The sequence below is a fragment of the Symphalangus syndactylus genome, chromosome 6 (genome assembly GCF_028878055.3).
Source record: "Symphalangus syndactylus isolate Jambi chromosome 6, NHGRI_mSymSyn1-v2.1_pri, whole genome shotgun sequence".
NCBI classification, from domain to species: domain Eukaryota; kingdom Metazoa; phylum Chordata; class Mammalia; order Primates; family Hylobatidae; genus Symphalangus; species Symphalangus syndactylus.
The window spans coordinates 84,907,195-84,923,307 of NC_072428.2; the positions used below are offsets into that span (position 1 = coordinate 84,907,195).

Sequence of the window (16,113 nt, forward strand, 5' to 3'; positions counted from 1 at the left end):
GTGCCATGCTTACTTTAAGTTTTTGGTTTTGACAGAATGCTGTACTTCTTTGACAAAAAGTCAAACCTAAACTCCTAACTTAACCATGACATCACTGCTCTGCAATGTTAATAAGCCTAGAAAAGCAAGGATGCAAAAGCATATATTATAGAATTCCTTCACTTCAAGTGATTCTTCTGCCCTCTGGTGTCCAAATAGAATATTTGAACAAGCCATATTTTGTTCAGGTGGATTTTTTCAATCATTATTGCCCTGCCAGGTCTTGGTAATAAGTTCCAAGTGAAATAAAATATTTAAAAGTCCGTGATACAGTGAATCAATCATACAGGTCAGATATAGAAACCAAATTGAATCCAGTCTGAACTAACAGACTGCTAGAAAACCCAGAATCTAAGAAAGATTTGTAAAGGCAGAAAATTTCCAACTTGATAGTTGGTTTTTTATAACTGATGTACTCTGCAGTTTTATTCTGTGTAGCCAAGGGATTTTTAGGATTTATGCGTAAGTGTAAAGTATTAGTAAATGTTTGCTCAAAAGTGAGTTTCGGTTTTAAACCATTCCCTTATCAAAAAGATGAGGAGAAAATATTTGTTTTTGAAGTTCAAATGTAAAATGCATGTTTTACTTCGCTTGAATCATTTTGCCACCATTTTTAAATAACTACTAAATGTCTGATTTTGTAAAAATAACGATTCCTTTTTAAATTCCATTTTCTCCCAAATTGTTACGGCATTAAATGTTAGTTGTTTTAGTTTTACTTTTACAGATAAAAGCTTACACATGAATTTCCCAAGTAAGTCTCCATTTTTTTGGTAGGAAATAAAAGGAGGTAGTTATAGGTACTTATTAAATATTTCATAAGTTCGTTTTACTATGTGGATGCTGATGAACATAAATGCATGATAATTTCTATTAATAGCTCAAACATCAGAAAAGCCTGTTCTTTTTACTTTTTTTGTATCTAGGTAGTTTAAAAAAAAAAAAAAAACAGGTGGTGAAAAATGGTGATTCTAAGGATTCCTGAAAATTTTTTGGTTCAAACATTTGAAACAAAGCCATATTTAAGGAACATCATAACATGTAAGAAGCATCCTGGGTAGAGTACCTAGAGACTGGACTTGTCACGCCAGCATTGCCTCTTCCACTATCCAACACTAGAGACATTAAATAAATGCTCATTTTCAGCTCAAAATCTTTTTTGATTCAGGGGTGGAGGTTGTGGTTAGTTTTCTTTTGTTTAATCTTTTTTTGATACCAACTTTAAATACAGTTTTATTTAAGACATTGCATTTTCCACTTACAATACAATGTTTATAAAGTGCAATGTTATTTCGTTTCTTGTGCACATGTTCCACATTCAAGTATTGAGAATGCCCGGTAATTTAGTATAGCAGCTCGACCTTGAAACTGCCATAGAATTTGCTACAAATTTGGGTTCTTCAGTGTTTTAACTATGTAGAACAATGCTACATCTATACGTCGGTTGGCTTAATCAACCTCTTCAGTGGTGGGCTCTGAAAAGCACCACCAGAGGCAGGAGCTGTACCACCAGGAAATCTCCCTGGCATTCCTCCTGGCATGCCTTCTGCACTCTAGTCCAGTTTGGTTATGATGGACTTGCAGACTTCTCCAGCTCTTTCTGTGCATGTTCAAATTCTTCCATCTCTGCAGTCTGATTCTTATTGAGCCAGTTGATAATTTCATGGCACTTGCTAAGAATCTTCTGTTTGTGCTCATTGTTAATCTTGACTTGAAGTTTCTCATCTTCAACAGTTGCTTTCATGTTGAACACATAGGGATCAAGTGAATTCTTGGATGACACCTTGTCCCTCTGCTTCTCATCTTCAGCTTTGTACTTCTCAGTTTCCTGGACCATAGGCTCAATATCTTCCTTGCTCAAATGTCCCTTGTCATCAGTGAGAGTAGACATTGAGGATGCCCTTGGCATTAATATCAAAGGTGACTTCAATCTGATGAACACCATGGAGTGCAGGAGGTATGCCTGTGAGCTCAAACTTGCCAAGCAGGTTTTTGTCCTTGGCAATGGCATGCTAAGCTTGTCACAGTAGGTAGTGAAGGTCTGTGTCTGCCTGGTAGGAATGGTAGTATCACACTTAGTGAGGACAGCCATGACTCCATCAGCAGTTTTAATATCAAGGGAAAGAGAAGTGACATCCAAAAACAGAAAATCTTGAACATTTTGAGATGTCTCTAGATAGGACGGCTGCCTGGACAGCTGCATCATAAGCAACAGCTTCATCAGGGTTGATGCTCTCATTCAGCTATTTTCCACTGAAGATGCCTTGGAGAAGCTACTAAATCTTGGAGATACAATTAGAACCACCAACCAGGACAGTATCAGGAATCTGTGGTTTGTCTAGTTTGGCATCTCAAATGGATTTCTCTGTGGGGTCCAGAGTGCCACAGAACAGGCTCAGCATTCAGTTCTTCAAATTGGGCACAGTTAATGGAGATATAGAAGTGGATTCCTTCATGAAGAGAATTGATCTCAGTACTGGTTTCAGTGCTGGAAGAGTTTGCTTAGCAAGTTCACAAGCAGTATGGAGGTGCCAGACAGCTCTCTTTTTCTCACTGTGTCCTTCCATGTGTGCACTATAACTCACCAGTAAAATGGTTGACATTTCAGTTGTGAAAGTCCTCTCCACCTAAGTAGGTGTCTCTGGCTGTAGATTTGACCTCAGAGATTCCATCCTCCAGACTGAGGATCAAAAACGCCACCTCCCAGGTCAAAGATTAGCATGTTTCTTTCAGCTCCAACCTTTTTTTTTTTTTTTTTTTTTTTGTCTAAACTGTAGGCAATAGCAGCGACAATTGGCTCACTGATAATTCCAAGTACATTGAGACCAGCAATAGTTCCAGCATCTTTGATAGCCCTGATGCTGAGAGTCATTCAAGTAAGCTGGCACTGTGACCACAGCATTGGTAACAGTCTTCCTAAGGTAGACTTTTGCAGTTTTCGTCATCTTTGTCAGAACCATAGAAGACACCTCCTCTGGGTAGCAGCTTTTTGTCTCTCTTGTACTCCACTTGGACCTTGGGCCTGCCAGCATCATTTACCACCATGAAAGACCAATGTGTCATATCAAACTGGACAATGGCATCATCAAATCTGCATCCAGTCAGACATTTGGCATCAAAAGCCATGCTGGCACGGTTCATTGGAACTTGATTATTTGGAGTATCACCAATCAATTGTTTGGTATCCGTAAAGGTGACATAGCTTGGCATGGTTCAGTTTCCCTGATCATTGGCAATTATCTCTATGTTTCCTTGCTGGAAAACACCCATATAATAGTAGGTGGTGCCAAGATCAATACCAATTGCAGGTCACTTAGACACAGTTGTTTGTGTGCATGGTCAGCTCAGATTGCAAAGTGAGACACAGGAACCCCAAAAGCTGCTGCTGTGTTCAATGAGACCCTTGTTTAATATTCCTTTTATGTTGGAAAAACAAACATTAAGCCACATAAAACATCAAAAACACTAAGCTAACCTGCTTCTTCCTGCTAATTGTCTTCCATGGTTTTACTTCTGAATATAATATGTCCTTTTAGTGAGAAAATAAAATAAAATAAAATAAAATATTCTATAAATCTTGGTTAACAAAACTTGACTAAAAATATTCTGTAAAACTTTATTCAGAAAAAAAATATTTTCAACTACTACCAATGTAAAATAATGAAATATCTCTCCCTCTGCAAGATTTCAAATCTTTGTCTAACAAAAAGCCCCATCATGTACAACTCACATTGGTTTTCACTAGAGAAAATCAAAGGTAAATGCTAAAAATTTCCTCTCTTTGCTGTAGGGCCTTTATTGTTCCTCTTTTTTGCTATAAGATAAAACCTCCAAACTTGTGATATATGTGTAGATGTGTCTGACAGTCATTTGTGTCCCATCAAATCATTAGACTTTCTAACATTGTAAGAGTCATTGAGAAATTATAAAGTTCTTTTGATTCTGGGTCCACTGAAAAATTCATCTTACAAATGCACTGCCCTGAACTAGCTCTGGGCTCCGGCATACCCTTCGGTTGTAGAAAGGTCTTTTTTACTCTAATATATCAAGGCATCACTGCCATGCCTGAGCTTGGTTTCTGATTTTGCTTTACAAAAGCAAATCTTGGAGAAGATAGATCATAGGATAATAATACATAATATCAACAATTGGGTTTCCGTAGTGGACTTGAAGTATGTAATGTGTTCTTCAACTAGAACTGGAATATTGCTTAGAAATTCCAACTTTTACCTTGCTTAATCTTCTCAACAGCAGGTGTTTGAGGTAACCATGGATTCCACAAGTTCAAAACTTTTTAGCTACCCTGTTTTCTCTTTCTGCCCCACCTAAACGATTTTGCTTGAGCTTTAGCATGGTTCTAAATACATTCTTTTCCTAAAGAGCTGATGGTTCTCAGAATATATGTATTTCTTAACCTCATACATTAGATTTTAATTGTAAACTATGCTGGTCCCATTAAGTAAGAGTTTTAAAAGACATGTTTTACAGTTGACTTTCAAACATAGGTGTAACTGACCAAAGAAAAAATGTAATTCAAAAGTAATATCCAGAACTTTCTATTAATTTGTCTAGCATTTTACTATGATAGTCTTACCAAAGGAGACTGAAAACTACAGAGTATGATGCAGGAATTCTCTCATAGTGTCTCACACTATCTTCCCATTTGTGTACATGAGGAATGTAGCTAACATCTTACTGCTATTGTTTGTTTCATTTAAGCAAGTCTTTCCAAATTAATTCAAAATCTGTGGAAAACTTTTGGGGATATCTCATTTTAGGCATCAGTGGCTCACTCATGTCTCTCTATCATATTGAATTCACAGTTTTATTTTCTCTTTAATATTTGCTTACTCCATCACCTTCCACTTATTGGATACAATTACTTTATCATCTCTCTAAATTACTGAGGATATCTCTAGTTCTGTTCATTCATTCCTGGTTTTGGTTCTAGAAGGGAGAAGCAGAGGCAGGACTAGACTCTGGACATCCTGAGTCCAGATTCCTAAAACAGATTACACTAAAGGAGATGTATCACAAAATATCACTATCATTTCCCTTTAACTGTGTAGGCCATGTTTCCCTAAAATGGAGATAGTCAAGGGGCTTCCAAAAGAAATTAACCTTCTCAACTGGCTTTCGGCTTTATTTTCCAGAGGGCAAACAATTTGCTTTTAAAATGAAGTTCTTCAAATCCCAGGCTATTTACTATGTTCAGTACTGTTTTGCTTTTTCTAGCATAGAAATTCCTCTAAGAGAAAGGGAACCTTAAAGAGAAAGAGAGGGAGAGGGAAGGAGAGAAATTACCTCTATATGTTTGCCCCTGGCCTCTTGGTCTCTGATATTTAATATAGGGTCTTTCCTTTCCCTTATCTGTTGTAGGTTTACTCTTCGATGAATAAGCAGGGGGATAAGATGGCAACTGTTACATTTGCGTTTTTACTCTATAAATAAAACTCAGGCTTCTGAAAATGAAAGCCTAGTTCAGTCTTCCTTTTGCCATGTCTTCCCTCACATTAGTCATTCCTCTGACTTGTTTAAAAGGAAACTGCAACCTGTAGAGAATAGCCTGAAGCTGCAGGGAGAAAAAAACCTTTGACAGCTGTCTGGGGCCTTGCCAAGGGGAAAAGTTCTCTCATTGGATAAAAACCATTTTTCTCCTCTTATCCATTGCTTCCCATTCCACTACTAAAGGCCCTAGACAAACACGCGGTCTTGCCAAGCATAACATGATCATACCTAGCCAGCTGTGGCAGCCAGCCATGGGAGATAGGCGCTGAACCAGGGCTTGTTGCTGTCGGGTTTCCACTTTCATCTCAGGGTGTGTCTAGGCAGGTTCTATTTTCTCTTCCTCTTTTATGCTGGTATTAATATTTCCAGCACAAGAGAAGAATACTGTCTTTGAGCATTTTACAACAGCGGGTAGAGACACAGATAAGTTTCCTGATTTATTTCCTACGCTCCTAGGAGCTAATTTGGCAAATGTAAGAAAACTGGAGGCAGAAATAAATGGCCCCCTATGGTATGTTCAGGTGGGCTGTGTTAATACCTAGAAATTAAAAGTACATACATACAGAGAAAAACCCACTAGATTTCTAATACCTGAGATGTATAGCTGCCATAGGAGAATTTTCTAAAATTTGTTAAAGGAAAATAACTGAATATGAATGACCATCCACTTTAGATGTAGCATTTCCCTACACTTTCTCTTTTCTTTTATGGAATTTTTCTTTCCTACTTTACTCTTACCTACATACATTGCTTGGCATCTCATTATTTTTAGATCTGTGTGTGGCACAGCTATATGATATCAAAGCAAAAATTCCCCTGGTTTGAATGTACTAAAATAACAATATTTGATTCAAACTGTACTATACTAAACCTCAGAGAGTAACTCTACCAAATCATTTTCATTTGTGCAAGCATAGTGGAGACTCAGACCTGAGATATCATGCATAGCAATTGAGAGGATAAAGATCTTATCCAAACACTGGCAACATGCCATGAGGAAAAGCTGCCATAAGAAAAAATATATATTTTCAAAGACCATTTTATAGTCAATAGAAACCAGGTTTTCCTTCTTTTTTTTTTCCCTTAGATTTTATTACACTTAAACCTTTTTTGTCGGAGCAATGAGGAAAATTCATATTTATTTTTTTCCTAAATGTTCATATTTTCATTCAGCTATACTTTCTTGCATTAAAATTTCTAATTATTTAACAATTTGATATCAAAAACTATGGCTTGAATGTCATGATATTATTATTTCTTTGAAAACTTTGGCTACTGCACAACTATAGCTGCAAAATCAAAAGTGTTTTTTTTAAGTTGGAGGGCTTTTTAAAAAATGTGTGCAGGCAAAATCTTGCTCTGGCTTTGATTTTAATGATACACCAACCAGATTGAACCGCAGGCATTATAAGCCTACTGTGAATCGTCTTTGACTGAGCCTCAAACATGTAGCCTATAATTGGACAAGAGCTTTGTATCATTTGAGCTCCATATCCATTTTGAGTCCCTGCTTAATCTATTTAATGCAAGGTTCTTCCATTATCAAGTTGACGGGTTCCGCTTGGCTGAAGGTTAAGTGCTGGAAGTAATGACTGAACGTGCAGACTTAGATCTTTGGACCAACATCCAGTTAAGAATACGTTAAGTAAATGCAAAGTGGCTAATATTCTAAGACATTTCTAATCTCTCTGGTGCAGACCTGGGACAAATAACTAAATATCAGGAAAGTATCAGTTTCTTAATACCAGACATTGAAAATTTTTGTTAAAGATATTCTTAAATTATTTATAGAAAAACATTAACAGACTTTTAGTACAACCTCTTTGATATTTCTTCTAATTCATAATGAGCCATTATGATTTTATTGGCATAAAATTTGGGGTCAAAGTCAAATGTTGGGACTAGTTCTAGTATCTTCAGCTCCCTAAGAATGACCCTCTTGAATATTTTGAGAAGTACATCATGTTTTTGGAGCCTTGGCATGATTCTAATTAGTGCCAAGTATAAATGGTTCAGTTCCATGGAGACTGTTTCCAACTTCTCTAAAAACTGAAATAAAGAAAGAAAAGCACCATTAAAAAAAAACTTTCCTTACTGTCAATCATTTTATTCTCTATGACTGCATCAATTGACTAAATTTTTCCACTCCAAAATAATGCATTAGTCCATTGAGAATTCAAATGTGATAACAGAATCGTTCTATACAAGGTACCTTCCTAAATTGCAATATGTTTAAACATAAAATAGATAATGTAGGATGTGGGAGAGGTGATATTTTCTGGAAAAAAAAGTTTAATTATAAAGTGTTTTTTCCCCTTTATTTTTGGATAAAGGCACATAAAATTCATTTGATTTGAACCATTTTGAACTTTTTACTCTTGCCACCAGGGGGCAGGTCATGCTAACTATTGATTTAGTGGATGCTGAAAGGCACATAAGGCAATTTTAGACAGAAGTATAAAATTCCCTAAGGGTTTCTTCGCAGCCTCTTTAGGAGAAGAGCTGTTGAATTGTTCAAAGTGTAATTTTCATACTAATTATAAAAGAAACTACATAATTACAATTTCAAACTATTAAATACTTTGAAATTAATTTTTGTGAACTGTTTGTTCCTTTTTATTTTTTAAACATGGTTTCATTTGAACTGAAATTATAAATTACTCAAAGGAAATTGAAAATAATGGCTTTCCACATGTTTATAGATCAGTTTCTTAACAGTTATTTCAAGTTAGATATCAAATATCTTCATTAGAAACAATCTTCAGAAGAAATAATCTTCATAAGAAAAGAATTCACTATGGAAACGTTATAAAATGCAGATATAATTTAGAAAATTTTTGAAGGGGAAAATTGGGTTTAAATTTATTGGAGGCGCACTGCATTTATTTACAAGTACACATGATTCCATATTGACTCTGTTGTCCATTCATTTAATATTATTGATGATAAGCTATACAAACTTTATTGGAATTAAGTGTGAACTTCCCAGGTGCATAAACAATGTCTTTACTTTCCTCCACATTTCTTTTCAGTGTCCAAGCAAAACCTATGACCCACTGATTAAATCCACCCGAGATTTTCCAGATGATGTCATCAGTTTCATAAAGCGGCACTCTGTGATGTATAAGTCCGTATACCCAGTTGCAGGAGGACCAACATTCAAGAGAATCAATGTGGATTACAAACTGACACAGATAGTGGTGGATCACGTAATTGCAGAAGATGGCCAGTACGATGTAATGTTTCTTGGAACAGGTAAGCTAAAACTAGATTAGGATTTTTTCAAAAGGAATTTTTCATTATTAGACAAAGAGAAGAAAAGCTTCAAAAATATTTATTGGTCAAAATAAAAGTGAGTAATTATTAGATAAAACCTTGTCAGCATTTCTTAAAATTATGTAGCTTTTAACTGATGATCATAAATATCTCCCAACTTCATATTTGAGATTTCAAAATGTATTTGACAGCAATGTGCCTGCTCTACATTACACGCTCAATACATATTTGTTGAATGATTTTGAACTAAAATTAAACAAGTAGGGCAAAGTAATGTTTATTTTCAAACTTTGCCTTTCCCTCTCTTTACAAGTATATTCCCAAAAGATTCCTTCACCTGATTTTGAGAATCACTGACTTGTTGAGTTAAGATAGATTTTCGAAAACATTAAACATTACTTTGTGAAGACCTGTAAATAGAAACTTCTTGGAGATTATCTTTCTTCTTGAGTTTTGTGCATTAAAATATATTTCCTAGACTCAGTTTTTAAGCCCATTGTGTTTTTCTTTGTCAACTCAGTAACTATAAAATGATTAAAATGTTTTTATAAAAAGAAAAACTTAATCTCATAAAAAGTAAAAGTATTAGCTAATAATGTTATGGGAATTCTAATGGCAGTAAAGATAACATGTATCATTAAAACAAAAGCACTCTATTCCATATCATGTTATATAACTTAATGGATCAAGCATTTCATAAAGAATTAAAAATTAAGAATTTTCAACAAACAAAACTTTTTATTAGAATAGATATTTAAGAGTTCAAAATAATTTTAGAATAATTTTATTTTTAAAAATTATGGGTCTTATAGAAGTTAGATTTATTAAGAAGTATGTGTGTGATGGAATCAAAGGAGCTTTGTCATTGATTGTCAAACCTGATTATTTTGCAGATGGCAATTCCACAAACCAGAAAAATTAGGGAGATTCCCAAGACAACAGAGATGGCTGTTGAAGGGTCAAAAGTAGAATTAATTAGTTGCTACTAATTCCCACAAGTTTGAGGCTTAATTTGTACTCTCCACCCAAAACTAGGTCTTCAACAATTCACTGCAATGAATGTCATTTAGCCACTAGGTGGTACTATCTAACCTTTACTGAGAAAATTATATCCTGCTAATACAGGTTTTTAATTGTAACATTTGGAAAAATGTACATTTATTATTATTTAAAGATCCCAGAGTTATTTAAAAACAATTAAATAATTCAGACTATTTTGTGCAAACAGGATCATTATTATATACATTACTATACTCCAACCCCAGTGCTCAGAAGTTTAAAAATGCCTATATTGTATAAATTAAAGTGGGATTTTTTTTCTTTTTCTAAACTGTTCTTTTAATTTTCTTTCTGTACTAACCTGACATTTCATGGAATTTCAGTGTAAGATGATGTATTTAACATACCTCTTTAAATGTCAATTTTTGGTTTGCATTATCAACCTTATATTAAGTTTAACTTAAATAATTTTAAACAAACCTTCCATTTCTCATCTATTAATAATGATTCTGAAGATAGAATACATTTGAAGAGTGAGCTACAATTTCCCTCAGATAGCTTCAACGATTTTTTTGTTCATTTGACAACATTATTAAAAGAATATGTATCTGTCTTTCTTGGTGAATTGGATATAATAACTACTTAATAAATATATATTACATGGAAGGAAGAGAGAGAATTTGTTATTTTAATATATTTTTAACTTTTTAAGTTAAGGTCCAAAACGTTTGCTCTACCCTTGTTAACATTTCAAACAATATTTAAATTATAAATATATATATATATATATATATAACTTTTGTTAAGAATATCCTCTGAATATGCATCCTTTAACATTCTCTCTATAAATGGGTGTTCTACTAGCTAAAAGCTGTATTTTGGGAGGACAAAACTTATACATTAAGCTTCACTTCATGCATGTTTCATTAATCTGTTTTTTGAAAGGCATTTAAAGAGAAGTGAGGGGAGTAATTTGAAGGTTTCTAAGGATATGCTCACCACTAATTTTTGAGATAGAAACAATGGGATCATGGGTTATGCGTTTTTTCAGACATTGGAACTGTCCTCAAAGTTGTCAGCATTTCAAAGGAAAAGTGGAATATGGAAGAGGTAGTGCTGGAGGAGTTGCAGATATTCAAGGTAAGACTCAGTCCAAAGTGCCAGGAGAAGAGATGTTGAAACTGAGTAGCCCTTGTTATAGGGCACCCTTGTTTTAATACATCATCAGGTTACCTGAAGAAGCCTTTGAAATTAGCTTGCTTAGTTTTCTTTTCCTGAAGCAGTGGAAAAAGTTTTATAAGCGACTAGGAATGGGACTCACCTTCCTCTGTAGAATACTGCTGAATTCAGGGCTCCTGGGATTGCCTCTCATTACTGCATTCTCTAAGCATATAGTCAGACAAATTGCCACATTAAATGAAAGCCTGGGGTCTCTTTTACTAACCAGATGCTTTTCTACTTTATAAATTGTACTTTTCAATTTTTCCCCAATTGAATTTGAGAAAAATAGACCAGTGTATAAATCATGTGTCCCTGCTTTTCTGTAAGGAAATTAAAAAAATATATAGGTTGCATGATACTAAGTCTTCATGTATGCTAAATTCCTCTCACCCGCCAAAAAGAGTTAGTAGATCTAGAAGAATAGTTCTCCAGATTTGGAGAATGCCTTTGACTTTTAACAATAACTCTCAATTGTGGCATGTTTTGTAAATCCTCAGTAAAATTAAGTTTACAATTATTTGCTGATTATAACATTTGAAATACTTTTTTCTCAGAAACACTTTTTTGAAATATGCTTTATTATAACATTTTTATTGAGACAGTTTATTAAAATGGATTGTTTCCATGTAAATAATGCTTTAAAAGAGAATAAAGCCCTCCTCTGTGAGGGGCTCAACTTAATTAACATGCTGAGTTCCACAGGATCCTGTTTACATTGTGATGATAATAGTGGTCAAGGAGTTAACAAGAACAAGACCTGCTATCTGGTGTCTACCAAAACAAAATCTTGGGTGGTTCCTAGGGGAAGGCCAGATGTCAAATATAAGTGTGAACCCAGAGGCCAAAAATACAGTGCCTATAACACACATAAGCACATTAGAACAAGTCTCATTCAATGGTGTTAGACAGTGGTCAAGAAGAATTACTTGGATTCTGCTGTTAAAATTACATAAATGACCAGCTTTTGTTTTCTTTTCTTATTTTAAAAACAGCTTTACTGAGGTATAATTGAGGTACAAACAAAAAACTGAACATATTTTATGTATATAATTTGATAAGTTTGGCCATGTTGTTAAAATTGATAACAAAAATGCTATTTGATAGAACTTTCTCACTGAAATTTTTTCTTTCATATATTTCTTTAAATCTTTAACATCTAATACTGCTTGTCAATTAGTAAACATGAGCTGGTGCTAAATGAATAAATAGTAGATAGATGATAGGTAGATGGAAATTTTTTAAACCATCTTGTCCTATTTAGTGTTAGCTTTTGTGTTCATGTTTCTGATTTTATCTTGCATGCATCGAGCCATATTCTTTTATAAATAAAACTAGCCTTAGTTCATATCGTGAAATCATGTGCACCAGTATTGTTTAGTGTTCCGTAAAGAATATGGTCATCCACAAGGAGCACTATAACTTTTCAAAACTCTGCTACTTAAACAACTTTTTGAACCACTGATCTAAGTAAGAGCAGAAAGAGGTAATAAATAATTACAGAGATGTTCTTGTCAACACTAGTTTGACTTATATGGAAGCAGTTAAGATAAGCAGATTTAGAAGAACACTTGTGAGTAACTGGGAACAATTTTCAATGCAGAGTATTTTCTTATACATTTAAGTCACTTATCTTTAATAAGATACTATGAAATAACTTTTTATCATTTCTGTTAAGGTACAATCACTACGTTTTGGAAGAAAATAGCAAACAATAAGAACTTTATTTCCTTATGTAATAGAGACTTGATGTTTACTTCAGTGATATATGGCATCAGATAAAACAACATATTTTTTAATATAAAAAACCTGCTAATGATTATCTTTATTGATATTTAACTTCTATTTTCAGCACTCGTCGATCATCTTGAACATGGAATTGTCTCTGAAGCAGGTACTTTTTAACTTTTATGTGAAAGTTAACCACAAAAGCAATGGGCTGCTTGAATCAAACTTTATTTGGAAAAAAAATCCATTGAAATTGGGAGTTAAATTTTAAGAAGTGTAAAACGTTATTTGTTTCTCTTGTAATTCATTAGAGACCATTGTTTCAGCCTTGCCCTGGGAGAAATTGAGCCAAATTTCATTAACTGAATGATGCATTCTCCCCTTCCTTTGGATCTTAAAAACTGAACTCACTTCCCTAGTCTCATGAGAATGTCCTTCTATCAAGCCCATTAGACATTCATGTAGAATATCAACCCTAACCATTACAAAGGGTTTTTAATCTGGGAGTCTAGGAGTTAGAATATGAACTATGGTGACAAACAGCCCAACAGCCAACCTTCAACAGATCACATAATATCGAACTCTCAGAATCAATTTCCTCAACAGTAAAGTTAGAAAAACAATATCCACCTCCAGAGTTTGTTGGCAATTTAAAGAGGATGCTTCACGCAATGTTCTAAACAGAGAGCAGGCATGTAAGTGTAAAGTAAATGGCAACTAATTATAATAATAGTAATAATATTTAACATTATTTCATAACTCTCTGATATGATATTCCAAATTACAATTGATTCATGTTATTCATTCATTTATGTACCCTCCAAGCACCTTAGGCCTTCAAGGTGTTGCTAAAATTGACTTAATCTATTACAGTTCCTATGGCAGAGTGATTTTTTTAGGAAATGATCTAAATAGTTTTCTTCTTCAGGTCTTTGTCATTTATTTGTTCATTCACTTGTCATTTATTTCTTGAAGGCCTAAGGTGCTTGGAGGGTACATAAATGAATGAATAACACAGCTCGCCATTAACCTCCAGAAGCTCGCAGTATAGCTGAGTGTCAAAGGAAGACACTAACACTGCCCAGTAATAATAGAGTCTAGAAAGACAGAGACAAGAAGTGGCCTAAAGGGAGCCAGAAGGAACAGGGAAAGATAACTGAAAGAAGAGACATACCGCTTGAATTATGAAGGATGTCATAGTTAACCAGATGTATTAAAAAGAGAATGGAATGGAGGAGCATATGCCAACCAGAAGGGGAGAATCTTTGCAAAAGTGTGAAGAGTGAGAGACTATAGCTTATTGTAATAAGTTTGTGTACAATTAGAGTATGGACCATATGTGTGTTCAAAGGACAGGAAGGCTAGAAATGAACCTGGAGAAGTAAGACAGAACAAGATTAGACACATCTTTATATATGTTTATATATCCTCCTCCTCAGAAGTTTAGCAGCGTATCTTAAAAACAATGAAAATCCCTGGGTGCTTGGATAATGCGCACCTGTAGTGCAGCTACTCAGGAGCCTAGAATTGGAGGATACCTTGAGCCCAGGAGCTCATTTCTAGTCTGGGCAACATAGTGAGAACCTGGCTCGAAAAAAAAAAAAAAAAGCCATTGAAAAGGAAAACAAACAAACAAAAATACATTAATGATTAAGAAGGAGGGTGTTATAATAAGATTTTCTTTTTAGAAAGATCAGTCTGGTGTGGCATTGTGGAAGATAGATTGGGTACTGGGGTAGAGATGGGGGTTGTTGGAAAACAAAATCAAAGCCAGCAGAAATAGGACACTTACAAGTAATCCAGGAAAGAAGTGATAAGGACTGAAACAAAGTCAGTGGCTGTAGAGAGGGAGGGGAGGAAATAGATTAGAAAATTCTGTATGAGAGAATGGAAATGAAGTGATGACAGATTGAATGTGAGAGAAAGAAGATTCAAAGACAAGTCCCAGATTTCTGTCTTGGATGACTTGGTGGATGAGGGTGCTGCTCTCCAAGGTAGGGCAGGAGGAGTAGATTTAGGGGGGGTTATTATGTTTATATTTATGTTGTTTTCAAGATATATCTAAGTCTTTTGTACAATATAAAAGGTAAATAAATAAGAAGCAAAAAGAGGGAAACTAAACATTTAATGCAAAAAAAAGGAATCACAAAGGAGACAAATGTCTTAATCCGAAATAAAGAGAGAGAATAGAAAGTGGAGAAAGTTTCAAGGAACATATAGTCATTAGTGTCAAACAGTATAGAGAATTTCAGTAAAACAAATACTAAACAGTGTTCATTGCATTTAGCAACTAGGAAGTCTTAACTGACAGTTTAATGGGTGCTAGAAGTGTAAGACCTATTTCTGTAAGTTGAGTACTATGTTATTATGCCAATACCTATTTCTAACACGGATTTCCCTCCTCTAACTCTTGAAATGGTCCACTAGAGTGGACCATGAGTTCTTTGAAGGCACAGATTGTGGCTTATTCACTTGTATTACCCCTCCCGCTCGACCACTACTACCACAGATACTCAAAAGAATGTATAAGGGAAGTAATGCATTACTTTCAGGACTTATATTGAAAATGTGATTTTATTTGCTGGGTTTTTCAGTATCATGCAACCTTTCATTTGTGATATAGCATCCCTCAAGCCTATTTAATACTTTCTTCAGAGTGATAACAAATACTTTCTCTCCCACTAATAACTCATGTTCTTTCAAGGATCAGTACTTTAATAACAAATGAAATGGTTAATTGAAATCAGGGGAATGCTCTATAAATTTATTTTCAGTCATCTTTTATATAAGGAGCCATGGGAAGTCTTGGGAAGACTATGAGCTTTGCCTATAGCATCTGTGCTGGACATAATCTCTCAAAGTACATTTTCTAGTATTGAGAAAGAATTTGACATCTTAATTCCTGTCTAGCAGCTGGTTTTTGACCTTCTGAAATTACTGCCAAGCTTGTAGAATGCTGTCCATTTCAGCATCAAAATCTTCAAACTACCATCTAACCAGGATAGAAATGATTGACTTATTTTACTCCTCATTATGTTTCTGTACAAGTGTTTACAATGGGCAGGACACCCAGAGAAACAGATTTATATGTATTATGTGATATTCAAGAAAAGGAAATTCTTAAGACTAGTCTGAAAGATGCTTTTAATTCATTTGTTTTGCCCGATTTGCAGCAACAATTGTACATTGGTTCCCGAGATGGATTGGTTCAGCTCTCCTTGCACAGATGCGACACTTATGGGAAAGCTTGCGCAGACTGTTGTCTTGCCAGAGACCCCTACTGTGCCTGGGATGGAAATGCATGCTCTCGATATGCTCCTACTTCTAAAAGGTAAGAGGCACATT

General features: G+C 34.7%; 1 protein-coding gene and 1 pseudogene across 1 annotated transcript in view; one reads left to right on the forward strand and one right to left on the reverse strand.

Annotated features, from left to right (window-relative positions):
* The window catches only part of SEMA3D (semaphorin 3D), a 132,869-nt gene that overhangs the window by 97,265 nt on the left and 19,491 nt on the right, over positions 1-16,113 (forward strand). Inside the window, exons 11-14 of the mRNA XM_055283376.1 lie at positions 8,580-8,802; positions 10,874-10,962; positions 12,893-12,934; positions 15,942-16,099. Of these exons, the coding sequence (XP_055139351.1) occupies positions 8,580-8,802; positions 10,874-10,962; positions 12,893-12,934; positions 15,942-16,099 (512 nt within the window). The remainder of the gene's footprint in view (positions 1-8,579; positions 8,803-10,873; positions 10,963-12,892; positions 12,935-15,941; positions 16,100-16,113) is intronic.
* On the reverse strand, positions 1,489-3,264 carry LOC129484802 (heat shock cognate 71 kDa protein-like; annotated as a pseudogene).